The sequence below is a fragment of the Pogoniulus pusillus genome, chromosome 38 (genome assembly GCF_015220805.1).
Source record: "Pogoniulus pusillus isolate bPogPus1 chromosome 38, bPogPus1.pri, whole genome shotgun sequence".
In the NCBI taxonomy this organism is placed as follows: Eukaryota; Metazoa; Chordata; class Aves; order Piciformes; family Lybiidae; genus Pogoniulus; species Pogoniulus pusillus.
Window position 1 is genome coordinate 2,630,759 of NC_087301.1, and position 16,098 is coordinate 2,646,856.

Here is a 16,098-nt window from a genome sequence, read left to right on the forward strand (position 1 = left end):
AAAGCTGCTGCTGACAGGAGCACAATGAAATGCCCTGGCTGGGGAAAGCAGTCCACAAAGGACTGAGCCATAGGAATTGTGTTGTTGGCATCGCAGCACAAACCTGGCTGGAAGCTCCAGGCTGGCATTTGAGGAATGCAAGAGCTGAAGAGGCAGTGCCACGCAGCTCGCAGGGTGAATGGAAGAGCAAAGGTGCACAGGCAGGGGCTGGACCGGATTAGGCAACCTGTGGCTGGGAGACAGCCTATTGTCAGCCCGGGGGCTGATGAGAGCAGCGCCAAAAGAAGCTGCTGATGGTCGCAGCTCCCTCCCCTTACATTCTTCCAGGTCGCCTTTGTCTCACGCAGAAGCTTTTCTCCAGGGCCCTTTCCAGTGCAAGGCTGCAGCGGCAGCGATAGCAAAGGTTGAGCATCCTGGAGCTGGAAAGAGACATCACGGGGGGAGGTCCTGGGAAGGTAAGGGAAGCAGCAGCTGGGCTCTGAGCTCAGCACAGAGGATGCCTGCTTCGTCTTGCACTCTCTTTGAGTTGATTTGTGTTTGGTGTAAGAACAAACACACATAAACAGCCAGGACAGAGGCTGCCCTGTGCCCCAGGAGGGCAAAAGCAACAAACCACCCAGAAGCATTAGCAGATGTCTTCTCCACTGACAAAAAGCCACCAGCCAAGGGCTGCCAGAAAGCCAGATCCAAACTCCTGCCTGGAGTGAAGGGCTCAAAGCTGAGCCCAGGACTCAAGCTGTGGCCTCACCAGTGCTGAGCACAGAGGGACAATCCCTGTCCTGGTCCTGCTGTCACACCAGTGCTGAGCACAGGGGGACAGTCCCTGCCCTGGTCCTGCTGAGCACAGGGGACAATGCCTGTCCTGGTCCTGCTGTCACATCAGTGCTGAGCACAGGGGGACAATCCCTGCCCTGGTCCTGCTGTCACACCAGTGCTGAGCACAGGGGGACAGTCCCTGCCCTGGTCCTGCTGTCACAGCAGTGCTGAGCACAGGGGGACAATCCCTGCCCTGGTCCTGCTGTCACACCAGTGCTAAGCACAGGGGACAATGCCTGTCCTGGTCCTGCTGTCACACCAGTGCTGAGCACAGGGGACAATGCCTGTCCTGGTCCTGCTGTCACACCAGTGCTGAGCACAGGGGACAATGCCTGTCCTGGTCCTGCTGTCACATCAGTGCTGAGCACAGGGGGACAGTCCCTGCCCTGGTCCTGCTGTCACACCAGTGCTGAGCACAGGGGACAATGCCTGCCCTGGTCCTGCTGTCACACCAGTGCTGAGCACAGAGGGACAATCCCTGCCCTGGTCCTGCTGTCACACCAGTGCTGAGCACAGAGGGACAATGCCTGTCCTGGTCCTGCTGTCACATCAGTGCTGAGCACAGGGGACAATCCCTGCCCTGGTCCTGCTGTCACATCAGTGCTGAGCACAGGGGACAATCCCTGCCCTGGTCCTGCTGTCACACCACTGCTGAGCACAGGGGACAATGCCTGCCCTGGTCCTGCTGTCACACCAGTGCTGAGCACAGGGGGACAATGCCTGCCCTGGTCCTGCTGTCACACCAGTGCTGAGCACAGGGGGACAATGCCTGCCCTGGTCCTGCTGTCACATCAGTGCTGAGCACAGGGGACAATGCCTGCCCTGGTCCTGCTGTCACACCAGTGCCAATCCAGGCCAGGATGCTGGTGACCTTCTTGGGCAGCTGGGCACAGCCTGGCTCACCTTCAGCTGGGTGTCCATCAACACCCTCAGCTCTTTCTCTCCTGGGCAGTTTCCAGCTACTCTCCCCCAAGCCTGGAGCATTCATGGGGTTGTTGTGACCCAAGTGCAGGACCCAGCCCTTGGTTTTGTTGAACCTCAACCCATTGGCCTCAGCCTCTCCATCCAACCTGGCCAGATCCCTCTGCAGAGCCTTCCTACCTTCAAGCAGACAAATGCTCCAGGTCAGTGTCACCTCAAAGCCCTCATCCAGACCCACAGCAAAGATCTCTTTGGGTCCCTTGCAACCCCTGGCATCCTGTGATGCTGTGTGATGCTGTGTGACCCTGTGTGACCCTGTGAGCAAGCAGCAGGGCTGCTCCACTGCTCTGCTCCCACAAGGCTGCTTTACAAGCCCTTGCCATTCAGCAGGAGCAGACCCAGATGTGATGGCTTTAGAAACAGCAATTAAGTTGGAACTTACACTTGAAACTTAATGAAGCAATGCAACTTTTGGGCTGCTTCACTTCAAGGATGTTTGTTTTTCTCCTCAGCACAAACAAGGCCACGGGTTAAGTAAAGCTCTTCCATCAACTACAAGCAGGGGAGGGGGAAGAGGAAAAAGTCCCTATTAGCATCAGAGCTAAAAGGGAATAATTAGTTTTACCTCTTGCTGTTCACAAATGGGTTGGAGCAAGTCACAGTTTCCTAGAACCTCTTTCTGATGAGCAATGTGTGGGATTATTCCTGCAAATAATTAGTTATTGATCACAAAGTTCTGCTTAAGGGGGGAAAAAAAAGCACTCAGGAGAGAGCCAATCTATTATTCAAGCAAGGTTTGGTGTTGAGGGATTTGTGTCACTGGAACCACATTTTTGGCCTGCTACCAACTAAGCACAGCTTCAGGTTTCTGCAGAGGTGGGGGAGGGAGATGGTGAAAGTCCTGCACTTAGGATTTTAACTTTGCTTTCTTTGGATCAGTCAGGGTTGGAAGGGACCACAAGGAAATGTTCTTCTTTAGCATCTTGGGGCTTCAAAAAAAATGAATGAATACATTTTTACCTTGGAAAACCTTCTGCTTGCCCTTGGTGCAGGCTGTTTCTCCTCCCTACCCCATCACACTGCATAGAATCACTCAGGGTTGGAAGGGGCCACAAGGAGCAGCCAGTTCCAGCCCCCCTGCCATGCCCAGGGACACCCTACCCTAGAGCAGGCTGCACACAGCCTCAGCCAGCCTGGCCTCAAACACCTCCAGCCATGGGGCCTCAACCACCTCCCTGGGCAACCCATTCCAGCCTCTCACCACTCTCCTGCTCAACAACTTCCTCCTCACCTCCAGCCTCACTCTCCCCACCTCCAGCTCTGCTCCATTCCCCCCGCTCCTGGCACTCCCTCACAGCCTCAAAAGTCCCTCCCCAGCTTTTTTATAGTCCCCTTCAGATCCTGGCAGGCCACAAGGAGGTCACCTGGGAGCCTCTTCTGCTCCAGCCTGCACAGCCCCAACTCTTTCAGGCTGTGCTCACAGCAGAGCTGCTGCAGCCTCTCAGCATCCTCCTGGCCCTGCTCTGGACACTCTCCAGCATCTCCACAGCCCTCTTGTCCCAGGGGCTCCAGAGCTGGATGCAGGACTCCAGGTGGGGTCTCAGCAGTGCAGAGCAGAGGGGCAGAATCCCCTCCCTGGCCCTGCTGGCCACACTGCTGCTGCTGCAGCCCAGGCTCTGCTTGGCTTTCTGGGCTGCAAGTGCACACTGCTGGCTCCTGCTGAGCTTCTCCTCCACCAGCACCCCCAAGTCCCTCTCCTCAGGGCTGCTCTCCAGCCTGGCACTGCCCAGCCTGGATTGGTGCTTGGCATTGCCTCCACCCAGCTGCAGGACTTTGCCCTTGGTCTTGCTGAACCTCCTGAGCTTGGCTTGTGCCCACCTCTGCAGCCTGCCCAGGTCCCTCTGGCTGGATCCCTGCCCTCCAGCCTGGCTGCTGCAGCACACAGCTTGGTGTGGGCAGCAAACCTGCTCAGGCTGCACTCAGTGCCTCTCTCCATGTTTTCTTTCAAGAGATTTTATTTTTTGCTTGCTTTGGTTTATTTTGCTTTGCTGTTGTTGCTGTTGTGGATTTTGGTTGTTTGGGTTTGAGGTTTTTATTCTTTCCCTAGAATTTTCTTTAAAAGCTTTTAAATACCTCTGGGTCAAAATAAAACAGAAAGAAGAAGAGGAAGTAGTTACCACATTAATTCTGTAGGAACATTTCTCTTCTAGGGGGCAAAGCATTTTCAGTGGTGTCCTGGACACCAGGCAAGGAGCAGCAAGCAAAAACTAGAACCCAGGAGGCTGCATCTGAACTCCTCTGCTGTGAGGGTGTCAGAGCTCTGCAGCAGGCTGCCCAGAGAGGTTGTGGAGTCTCCTTCTCTGGAGAGATTCCAAACCCACTCACTCTGGGATCCTGGGCAACCCAGTGTTGAGTTTCCACCACACAGATTTCTATCTGGCTCTGCTCCCTTCTCCCAGAGATACACGAATTAGCACTTTGCTCCCATCTCCATTTGCAAGAAGCATTTCTTGCCCTCTTGATGCGAGTCCAGGCACTGCCAGAAGAGCAGAGCAGACTTTCAGGCTGCAGTAATTCAAGAGAGGCAAGAACTAAGCAAATGAGCAAGCAAACTCCACCACCTCTGTGTTATGCTTCCCTGGGCTTTGTCAGAGCAAGCTGCCACTGCCTGGTCAGAGAGAAAAACAAAGGAGTCTGTCCCAGAACGGGTTGAGAAGGACCTCTGGAGATCCTTCCCTCCATCCCCCCTGCTACAGCAGGGTCACCCACAACAGGCTGCCACAGATCACAGCGGCCAGGGGGGGTTGGACCCAGCAGCAGCAGCAGCCACACTGCCCAGCTGCATCCCCAGTGTCCTTCCACAGCCTCGGAGGCAATACTGCTCACACCACCTGCTGCATCGCCCTCCTGCCTGCCTGGTCTCTCCTGATTTTAAGTGCTCCTTGAGCTTCTTCACATCCCATTTCCCTGCTCATCCTCCCCCATCAATCCCTTAAGCTGAGCACAGCAGCCCCCTCCAGGCTGCTGGGTCCTGCTGCAATCACTGGAGCCGCTGGTGTGAGATCAGCGAGCCCCAGCCCAGCAGCCTTTCCTCATGCAAACTCCAGGAGCTGTCCTTAAGCCTCCATCTCCCCTCCCTCCAACAACTGCACCAAGAAGAGCTTAAGTGCTTAGTCCTTTGAACAAGCCGTGCAAATCTGTTACCACAGCAGTGATGGCTTCGGCAGAAAGCTGCATTTCAGGGGGAAGGAAGGAAAACCTCTGCTTGCTCTGGGGTTTGGTGAGGGTTTGGTTGTTATTGTTGCTGCCTGGGGGCTTTGTGAGGAGTTTTTAGTTGTTGTTTTTTAAGGCAAGCTGTGCAAAATAGGAGTTGCTTTAGGAGAGTTGCTCTGCAGAAGGATCTGGGCAGGCTGAGGGCAGTTGTATGAAGTTCAGTCAGTAAGGCTAAGTGCACTCAGGTCACAGCAACCCCATGAGTGCTCCAGGCTAGGGCAGAGTGGCTGGAAAGCTGCCCAGTAGAGAAAGACCTTGGGGTGTTGATGGGCAGCTGAGTGAAGATGAGTCAGGCTGTGCCCAGGTGGCCAAGAGGCTGGGATCAGCAATCAGGACCAGGGAAGTGACTGTGCCCCTGTACTGGGCTCCAAGCTCAGGCAGCCCAACCTAGCCCCCAGCCCTGCCCAACCAACTAGACCATGGCACTAAGTGCCCCAGCCAGGCTTGGCTGCAACACCTCCAGCCACAGCCACTCCACCACCTCCCTGGGCAGCCCATTCCAATGCCAATCACTCTCTCTGCCAGCAACTTCCTCCTCACATCCAGCCTGAACCTGCCCTGGCACAGCTTCAGGCTGTGTCCCCTTCTTCTGCTGCTGGCTGCCTGGCAGCAGAGCCCAACCCCACCTGGCTACAGCCTCCCTGCAGGCAGTTGTAGACAGTAATAAGATCACTCCTGAGCCTCCTCTGCTGCAGGCTAAACAACAATTCTGCCACTCTCTCCCTCCTGCTCCCTTCCCACCCAAACGCCCTCCACGCTTGGGAGGGTTCCTGCCCACTGCCAGCACTCAGTTGGCACTGTTTACTTTAACGACCTCGTTTGTCACCTAAGCCTGAGTGACCCCCCCGGGACTGCAGCCCTGTCAGCCCGCCGGGAGGGCTCATTTACAGTTTGCTCTTTCATTATTGTTTCTCCAGATTAAATTGCTTCCATTCCGAGGCGAGCAGGCAGGGAACTCCCACAGCCCAGAGGCTGCCGAGGCACACTCAGCCAGCTGGGCTCAGAGATGTCTCAATCCCGACTGATTCTCCCACTCTGCAGCATCCCACTGCAGCATCCTCCTGTTTTGCAGAGTCCCAGCACGGTAGGGGTCGGAAGGGACCTCTGGAGATCATCCAGGCCACCCCTCCTGCTAAAGCAGGGGCACCCACAGCAGCTTGCCCAGGATCCTCCAACAGAAGCAGGACATGGAAGTGTTGGAGCCAGGCCAGAGGAGGCCACCAAGATGCTCAGAGGGCTGCAGCAGCTCTGCTATGAGCACAGGCTGAGAGAGTTGGGGCTGTGCAGCCTGGAGAAGAGAAGGCTTCCAGGAGACCTTGGAGTGGCCTTGCAGGATCTGAAGGGGGCTGCAGGAGGGCTGGGGAGGGACTATTGACAAAGTCTGGGAATGAGAGGAGGAGGAGGAATGGGTTTGAAGTGGCAGAGGGGAGATGGAAACTGGATGTTAGGAAGAAGCTGTTTGCAGTGAGGGTGGCAAGACACTGGCACAGGTTGCCCAGGGAGGTTGTGAAGCACAGAAGCATAGAATGTGCTCCACAACCTCTCTGAAGGTGTTCAGCACCAGGCTGGATGAAGCCTTGAGAGACCTGTTCTAGTGGGAGGTGTCCCTGCCTATGCTGGGGGGTTGGAACTGGCTGAGCTTTGAGGTCCCTTCCAACCTAAACCATTCTGTGATCCTATGATCACAATGTCCAGGTGAGTTTGGAATCTCTTCAGGGAAGGAGACCCCACAGCCTCTCTGGGCAGCCTGCTCCAGGGCTCCATCTTCTCACCAAATAATTTCTCATTAAGTTCAAATTAAAGCTCCTGGATTCCAGTTTGAGCTCCTTGTCCTGTCACTGGGCACGACTGAGAAGGACCTGGCCCCATCCCCCTGCCTTAGGTGGGTCCTTAATCTCTTGCTGAGTGCTGATCAGATCCCCTCTCACTCTGCTCTTCTCCAAGCCAGGCCAGCTCCAGATCTCTCAGCCTTTCCTGCTCACAGAGATGCTCCAATCCCTTAAACAGCTCTGTTGGATTCTCTCCCCTATCTCTTGAACTGTGGAGCCCAGAACTGGATGCACTCCTCCAGATGTGTCCTCAGCAGGGCAGAGTAGAGGAGAGGAGATCCTCCCTCAAGCTGCTGCACCCCCTCTTCTTCATGCCCCTCAGGAGACCATTGGCTTTCTGGGCCAGGAGGGCACATTGCTGGCTCAAGGGCAGCTTGTCAGAGGGGGAAGGAGGAGAGTGACAATTCCCTTCCCCAGTGCATCATTTCATTTGTCTAACCCAGGCTTTCTTTCTCTCCCAGCATAACTTCCCCAGCAAGGTAAATTCCTTCCTGTTGGGTTACATTTCTGTCTTGCAGCACATCTCCAACCCTGACATGCTCAGTAAAATTCAATGTTAATTAAGTCATTTAAATAGGTTAGGGAAGAGCATGATGCTTCATGTTTCATTATAGCCCACGGCCTGGGGAACAGCTTTGCACAAGGCAGCAAACCCAAGGCAGCAAACCCAAAGTAAGACAACACAGGTACCAAAAGCAAGGTACCAAACCCAAGGTATGACATCCCAGGGGCCAAACCCCAGGCAGCAAACCCAAAGTATGGCATCCCAGGTACCAAACCCAAGGTATAACCTCCCAGCTACCAAATCCAAGGCAGCAAACCTAAAGCATAGCACAGAACCATAGGATCAGCCAGGTTGGGAGAGAGCTCCAAGCTCAGCCAGCCCAACCTAGCACCCAGCCCTGCCCAACCAACCACACCATGGCACTAAGTGCCCCAGCCAGGCTTGGCTCCAACACCTCCAGCCACAGCCACTCCACCACCTCCCTGGGCAGCCCATTCCAATGCCAATCACTCTCTCTGCCAACAACTTCCTCCTAACATCCAGCCTCAACCTCCCCTGGCACAGCTTGAGGCTGTGTCCCCTTGTTCTGTTGCTGGGTGCCTGGCAGCAGAGCCCAACCCCACCTGGCTACAGCCTCCCTGCAGGCAGCAATGAGCTCTGCCTGAGCCTCCTCTGCTGCAGGCTGCACCCCCCCAGCTCCCTCAGCCTCTCCTCATAGGGTTTGTGTTCCAGGCCCCTCCCCAGCCTTGCTGCCCTTCTCTGGACACCTTCCAGCACCTCAACATCTCTCTTGGATTGAGGAGCCCAGAACTGGACACAGCACTCCAGGTGTGGCCTGAGCAGTGCTGAGCAGAGGGGCAGAAGAACCTCCCTTGTCCTTTGGCCACACTGCTCCCGAGCCAGGCTTTTATTTCCCTTCCATTGCAAACATTTGCCTTAAGTCCCAGCAAGCATCAACAAAACCCTTCACACCTCCCATTAGTGATCTCCAATATGCTGATGGGCTCCTTCAGAAGCCTTCCCAGTGAACAAATCAATCCCAGGCTAAGAGCATTTGTTATTTACACACAGAGACCCTTGCTGGGGCTGTCTTTTGAACAGACTTCTGAGCAATAACATCCTCTCCAGATACATTTGAGTTGGGTTTAAATGTGTTTTCCACAGCAAAACAAGCTTCAGATCCCTCATCAATATTTATATGGAGAGCTAAAACAATATTTCCAAGCTGCTCCTGGAGAATCTATGATGGTAGCTTGGCAATAAAACAATTGTACAGGTTATGTATGATGTGGGAAAAGCAAATAAATATTACTTACTGTCAGCTGATTTGGTTTCTGAGGTGTAGGGAGGAGATGGAGGATATTACCCAGCGCTGTCCTCCCTGGATGCTCCCTGGCAGGCAAAAAGCAGCAGCAAAAACCAAACAAGAAGAGACAGCATTAAAGCTTTGTCAGTGTGGCTGACACAGAAGCAGCACCAAAGCTCTCAGGAACCTCAGGGAGTGCCCCAAAGGTGCAAACATTTTGGAGACTGTGCACTGAAAGAGCTTTTAGGCTCAAGGTGATTTTTCTCCCCCTTCTATGTTTATTTGTACCCTACTTTACTTTTTCTATGAGGTCATTAGAAGCACTAAGGTTGGAGAAGAGCTCTAAGTCCAAACAATCAATCAAATCAAGCCCAAGTGCAAGCAAGTCACCATCAAGCTCTGCTCAGCAACTCTACTCATGCAGGCAGCTCAAAGCTGAGTTGGAGAGGGAGCACTTCCCCTGCCTGGGGTAGCTGCTTTCCAAACAAGCACAAAGGGGATTGGGGTGAAACCAGTACAATGCATCCAGCTCTGGGCTCCCTGGATAAAGAAGGACATGGACTTGCTGGAGAGGGCACAGGAGAGGTCTACTAAGATGCTGTCTCTGTGAGGAGGAAAGGCTGAGACAATTGGGGCTGTTTAGTCTGGAAATGAGCAGCCTGAGGAGGGATCTCACCAGTGCTGATCAATGCTTCAAGGGTGAGCATGAGGAGGATGGGACCAGGCTTTGTTCAGTGGCAGGACAAGAGGCACAAACTTAGAATCAGAGAATCAGTCAGGGTTGGAAGGGAGCACAAGGAGCAGCCAGTTCCAACCCCCCTGCCATGCCCAGGGACACCCTACCCTAGAGCAGCCTGCACACAGCCTCAGCCAGCCTGGCCTCAAACACCTCCAGCCATGGGGCCTCAACCACCTCCCTGGGCAACCCATTCCAGCCTCTCACCACTCTCCTGCTCAACAACTTCCTCCTCACCTCCAGGCTGAATCTCCCCACCTCCAGCTTTGCTCCATTCCCCTCACTCCTGGCACTCCCTCACAGCCTCAAAAGTCCCTCCCCAGCTTTTTTGTGGCCCCCTTCAGATCCTGGAAGGCCACAAGAAGGTCACCTGGGAGCCTCCTCTGCTCCAGCCTGCACAGCCCCAACTCTTTCAGTCTGTGCTCACAGCAGAGCTGCTGCAGCCTCTCAGCATCCTCCTGGCCCTGCTCTGGACACTCTCCAGCATCTCCAGAGAGCATAAGAAGATCCATCTGAAGATGAGGAGGAACTCCTTTACTTTAAGGGTGACTGAGCCCTGTCCCTGCTGCCTGCAGGGGGGTTGGACAAGATGACTTTTGAGGGTCCCTTCCAGCCCAATGCAATCTATGAATGGGCTGCCCAGAGAAGCTGTGGGAACCATTCCAAACCCACCTGGACACATTCCTGAGTGACCTTCTCTAGGTGAACCTGCCATGGCAAGGTGGGGCTGGCCTCACTCTTCCACCCCCAACTCTTCTGTGATCCTCTCCCTCTCTCCAGCCTCTAAAACCCCAAGAAGAAAACTTGAGTATATTCTTGTGAAGAGCATCACTGTTTGACAACCCAAATCTCTCTGCTGCTCTTGTCAACAAGAGCCTGGGATCCATTTAGCAAGGTGTAAAGGCTCTTTCTGAGCCCCAGGAGCTCCTCATGCCTGGCAGATTCCGACACCTACCCTAACTGCATGGAGGAGTATTTGTAGTCACAGCAGGTAAATGAGCTGTGGAGGGGGGAACACAACTGATTTAATAGCATGAATTATTCACAGGAGCTCTCAGGAAAGCCATCTTGCCACACAGCAGTCCCAGCAGCAGGGATTATTAATTTATAACTTAACTACTGCTACATTAAATGGAATGAGGCTTCCATAAAACATTAACTGGGGAGGAAGAGGAAAGGAAATATATATATATATATTGGCCTGCCCACTCTGGGTGCCCAAACAAAGCCCCCAAATCCATGACATCTCTTGGGAAAGTGAGACAACAGCTGCTGGCTTCCAGTTTGCATCCAGATTGTCTGCTGTGATGCAGCTGGAAGCAAGATTTGCCTCTAAGCTCCCAAACTAGCACCAGATCCTTCCCTTTCAGAAGGGCAATGCCAACACAGCTTCATTCTGGAAGGGATGCCATGCTGAGGGACCTGGGCAGGCTGCAGAGGTGGGCACAAGCCAAGCTCAGGAGGGTCAACAAGACCAAGGGCAAGGTCCTGCAGCTGGGTGGAGGCAAGGCCAAGTGCCAGTCCAGGCTGGGCAGTGAGTGGCTGGAGAGCAGCCCTGAGGAGAGGGACTTGGGGGTGCTGGTGGAGGAGAAGCTCAGCAGGAGCCAGCAGTGTGCACTTGCAGCCCAGAAAGCCAAGCAGAGCCTGGAGCAGTGTGGCCAGCAGGGCCAGGGAGGGGATTCTCCCCCTCTGCTCTGCTGAGACCCCACCTGGAGTACTGCATCCAGCTCTGGAGCCCCTGGGACAAGAGGGATGTGGAGATGCTGGAGAGTGTCCAGAGCAGGGCCAGGAGGATGCTGAGAGGCTGCAGCAGCTCTGCTGTGAGCACAGCCTGAAAGAGTTGGGGCTGTGCAGGCTGGAGCAGAGGAGGCTCCCAGGTGACCTTCTTGTGGCCTTCCAGCATCTGAAGGGGGCTCCAAAAAAGCTGGGGAGGGACTTTTCAGGCTCTCAGGTAGGCTCAAACTAGCATAATCCTGCACTTGGCCTTTTCAACCTCATCCCCTTGGCCTCTGCCCACCCATGCAGCCTGGCCAGGTCCCTCTGCAGAGCTCTGCTACCCTCCAACAGCTCCCCAGCTGCTCCTAGCTTGGTGCCATCTGCAGACTCACTGATGCTGGATTCAATGCCCTGGTCCAGATCATCAATAAAGACACTGAACAGGACTGTGCCCAGCACTGCTCCCTGAGGCACACCACTAGTGCCAGCTTCATGTGGCACCATTCACCACCCCTCTCCAGCCAGTCCCTGACCCATTTCAGGAGCTGGATTCTCTTCTGCATCTCCTGAGCAGCAGCCCCAGCCACACAAACCTGTCTCCCTGGTTTGCTCTCCCCAGTGTCCACACTTGCAGCAGACAACATTCCTCAGAGCATTTCTGAGCCAGCAGCAGTTAGCTGGGTTAGGAAAGGCAATCTGTCTGGAATGCCATCTGCAGGTCTGATTTACAGTCAGGCTCCTGTGGCTTAGCCCAGGTCAAAGCTCAGCTTCATTCTGCCTTAGCCAGCAAAGAGGCCTGAGCTGTGCTCCTGGGCACTGTGACTCCAGCAGAGCTGCAGGGAGAGGAGTCTGGCCTGGGGAATGCATCCAGCCAGTTTCCATTCTCACCGTGGCTCCTCAGAAGGTAACCACTATCAGGCACTGGGCTTTGTGTCCAGACAGATGCTAGGAGACAGAAAGCAAACTGTTCCCCAGCACATAGCTAACAGAATTCCTCTGACAAGCTCCTGCCATCACAGCTCAGCCACACTGTCTCCCAGCTCCAGCAGCTGCAAACAGCAGGATGCTCTGCTGAGCCCTCTGCAACACCCTGCAGCAGGAGCATGAATGGGACAGGGTCAGGTGGATGTGGTGAGTGCCTTATGCACCAGAGCATCTGAGGGGGCTCTGCTTGTCTCCAGAAGTGAAAACACAGCCTGGTGGGGATTGGAAGGGACCTCTGGAGATCAGCCAGTCCCATCCCCCTGCTAAAGCAGGGGTACCCACAGCAGCTTGCCCAGGATCACAATGTCCAGGTGGGTTTGGAGTCTCTCCAGAGGAGGAGATTGCACAGCCTCTCCGGGCAGCCTGCTCCAGGGCTCAGCACCCTCACAGCAAACAATTTTCCCCTCCTGTTCAACTGAAACCTCCTGAATTGTGGTCTGTGCCCATTGCCCCTTCTCCTGTGGCTGGGCACCACTGAGGAGAGCCTGGCCCCACCCTTTGGCTCTTGCTGAGCACTGACAAGATCTCCTCTCAGGCTGCTCTTCTCCAGGCTCAACAGCCCCAGGGCTCTCAGCCTTTTCTCTTCACAGAGATGCTCAGCACCTCCATGGCTAGACTCTGCCCACTAGTTCCCTGTCTCCCTTGAGCTGTGGAGCCCAGAGCTGGACACAATTCTCCAAGTGTGGCCTCAGTGGAGCAAAGCAGAGGGAGAAGACAACTTCCACATGGGTTAGAGTGGATCCCAAACCAGCATCACCACTGCCCCACAGTAAAATCCCCAGTGATGGCAACACAAGGGAGGGAAAAGCTGATGGTTCCTGAGCAGGACCTGGAAACTATCTCTGTTTGCAATCTACAGATGGAGTTCATTATTCTTTAGCTCCAATTAAAAGTCCTTACTTAATGTGGTTGGGCACAAAGCCACTTGAGCCCTGTCACTGCTGTTGTATTTATAACCCTGCTATCAACCTGCTCCACCCCAGGCTGAATTCCCTTCCTATTCTGAGCCCTGCAAGAGGAGGAGGACAGAATTCCTGCCCCAAAGGATTTAAACAGGCTGTGGACAGGGAGAAAGGGATCCTGTGGAGCCCTGCAGTAGAGCAGCATCAGTCAGGTGGGCACAGCATGGTCTGCTAAGCGAGGGAGTGTTTGCTGCCTTAGCTGCTGGCCAGAAGAGGCATCTCCATGCATTTGCAAGCCCAGAAAGCCCTGCAGAGCCCTGGCCCTGAAGCCCCAAGGGCAGGGAGCTCTTCACCAGCCATTTCCTCACCCTCTTGCAGCTGCCAGCAGCAGTAGTCCCTGCTGCCCTGAAATCCCAGAGTCACAGCAACATTCAGGTTGGCAAAGCCCCTCAGGATCACTAAGACCAATCCATATCCCTGCTCTGCAAGGTTCACTCTAAACCATATCCCCAAGCAACACATCCAAACGACTTTTAAACACATCCAGGCTTGGGGACTCCACCACCTCCCTGGGCAGCCCATTCCAATGCCTGAGCACTCTTGCTGGGAAAGAGTCCTTCCTAATACCCACTCTAAACCTATGCAGTCACAGCTTGAGGCCATTCCTTGTTCTATCACCTGTGAGAAGAGACCAGCACCAACCTCTCCACAACCTCCTCTCAGGTAGCTGCAGACAGCAATAAGCTCTCCCCTCAGTCTCTCCTCATCAGCTTTATTCTCCTCCAGGCCCTTCCCCAGCTTCATTGCTCTCCTCTGCACTCACTCCAGCTGATCTCTCTTCACTCCTGATCAGAGTTCTCCTGGCAGCTCATTATTATCTCTCCCAGCTGTCTGCCCCACGTCAGAAGGGGTTCCTGAGGCTCTGGCAACAATTTCCCTGCCTCCAAGGGAAAGCTACTGCAAGATGGGCTTTGTCTGAAGCAATTGAAGGGAGCTGAAACAGGATTTGCCCATAGATGGAAGAAGCTCCAGTTTTCCATCCTGTGGACAGAAGAACACAATCCCTGCTGTGGTCAAGCATTGGAACAGGCTGCAGAGGCAGATGGTGGAGTCCCCATCCCTGGGGGTGATCAAGAAGTGTGTAGACATGGCACTGAGGGACAGGATTTGGTGAGCATGATGGTGTTGAGTTGGTGGTTGGACTCAATGGTCTCAGAGGCCTTTTCCAACCTAAGCAGTTCTGTGATGCTATGAAATAGGATTTACTCCTAGATGGAGGAAGCTCCAGTTTGTCATCCTAGGGACAGGAGAAGGTGATCCCTGCTGAAATGTGCTTTACCCATAGAGGGAGGAAGCTCCCTTTTCCATCCTACCATGCTGAGTGCCAGGTGATCCCTGCAGGCAAGGGGCCCTGCACAAGTTGGCAGTTCCAGCATCTCAGAAGATGCTGCTCTAGGATGGTGATGCAGGCAGGAGGTCTACCAACACTGCAGCAAGAGGTTGAGCTGCAGCATGTATAAATATACAGAATCAGAGAGGGTCATTTTGGATGGAAAAGACCTCTAAGACCATCAACTCCAACTGCCAACCTAAGACCACCCTGGCCTCTAAACCACAAGGGAGCCCTAATCCTGCTTGCAGAGCTGGAACTGCTGCCACTGGTGTGGACTCACCAGATGAGTGTTTCTCCTGTGAGAGATGGAAGCACACACTGCTGCTGCTGCACCACCTCAGAGCCTGAGCTGGCTGGGCATGCCCTGCTTGGCCTCACACATAGGCATGGCAAGCCCTGCTTTGATTGCAAAAAGCAGTTTAAGATGGGGACAACTGAGTGCCCAAACATCAAAACAGCACCATGCACAAAACTGTGCAGACCTGCACCCTGGCAGGTTCTCACTGTCATTATTCATCTCTGAGCACACATTTGGAAGGCAATAAGTGAGTCCTTTTCTCCCCAAGCACTGGCAATGCCTTTAGGCATCCCACCCAGAGAGTGATTTCCCTGGTTGGGAGTGTTTGGGTCTAATGTGCCCCTTGTAACAGCCACTCTGGTGCACTGGGTGAGGAGCAGAGAGACCACCTGCACTGCTGTGGGTGCATGGTGAGGCTTGTGTGGCTGCACAAGGAGGTCTGAACATGTTCACACTCCAAACAGCCCAGCAACAAGGAGCTGAAGCCTTCAGGCTGGGTGTTAATGGTCATGCCACACAGCAGGCTGCTGTGCAGAAGGCAGGAGAGCTGCACACTGCATCTCACTTGGAGTCAGTGTCGCTCCAGGCAGCTGGTCAAGGCAAGTAATTACAGATGGTCTCCAAATCCATAAATCAAAGGGAGGGAAGCCTTGAAAAGGGGCATGAATGGAAGTGAAACAGGACCCAGGAAGGAACAAAAGACTTCAGAATATGCCCTGTGCTCTGTCATACTCAGAAAGGTTCTTTCCAGCCACGGTGGTGTTTCTGAGATCCTGCAGGCTCCATGCAAACCCAGGCTAGGGGCAGGTGTCTGATCTCTGGGGGTTTGGGGGCAGCAGAAGGTTCATTTGTCTCCATGCTCCAGATAAAGGAGGACAAGGACAGGAGAGAGGTTGATTAGCTGAAAAGAAGCTCTATGGAGAAGGTCCTGGGAGTGCTGGTGAGCAAGTTCACCATAAGCCACCAAGAGATTTCCCTGCTCCTAGCAAGGGAGAAACCAAGGCATGAAAATGCTCCCCAGCAGACATTACAAGTGGACACTAAGCTCCTCCACAGCACTATTGTGTTGGTTTGTAAGTGGCACCTTCCTGGCTGCAGGCACAGCTCTGGTGGCTCAGACCAACAAGCTGAATCGGGCAGCTGATGCCCAAAGCAAGGGGAGCCACTGGCATTGCAGGGACCTCACATGCAAAGCAGGTCTGGAGTTCATCCTGTTAAGAGCAAGAAGACACAGAGGTTCCTTGCTCCAGGTGGATATCAGGGAGGCAGAGAAGTTCCTTGCTCCAGATGGATATCAAGGGGGCACAGAGGTTCCTTGCTCCAGGTGGATATCAGGGAGGCACAGAGGTTCCTTGCTCCAGATGGATATCAAGGGGGCACAGAGGTTCCTTGCTCCAGGTGGATATCAAGGGGGCACAG

The 16,098-nt window shown here is 54.2% G+C and overlaps 1 protein-coding gene across 3 annotated transcripts in view; it reads right to left on the reverse strand.

Moving 5' to 3' along the window:
* The window catches only part of KCNJ5 (potassium inwardly rectifying channel subfamily J member 5), a 68,607-nt gene that overhangs the window by 9,129 nt on the left and 43,380 nt on the right, over positions 1-16,098 (reverse strand). The window contains exons 4-5 of one of the 3 annotated variants that reach the window (XR_010308757.1): positions 8,661-8,736; positions 2,363-2,442 (exon numbers count right to left, since the gene is read on the reverse strand). Coding sequence is in view for 2 of the 3 variants with exons in the window: in XM_064173290.1 (XP_064029360.1) it covers positions 8,663-8,736 (74 nt within the window). In the remaining variant the exon portion in view is untranslated. Of the gene's footprint in view, positions 1-2,362; positions 2,443-8,583; positions 8,737-16,098 lie in introns of those variants that run through there. The other 2 variants (XM_064173290.1, XM_064173291.1) reach the window with 2 other exon arrangements.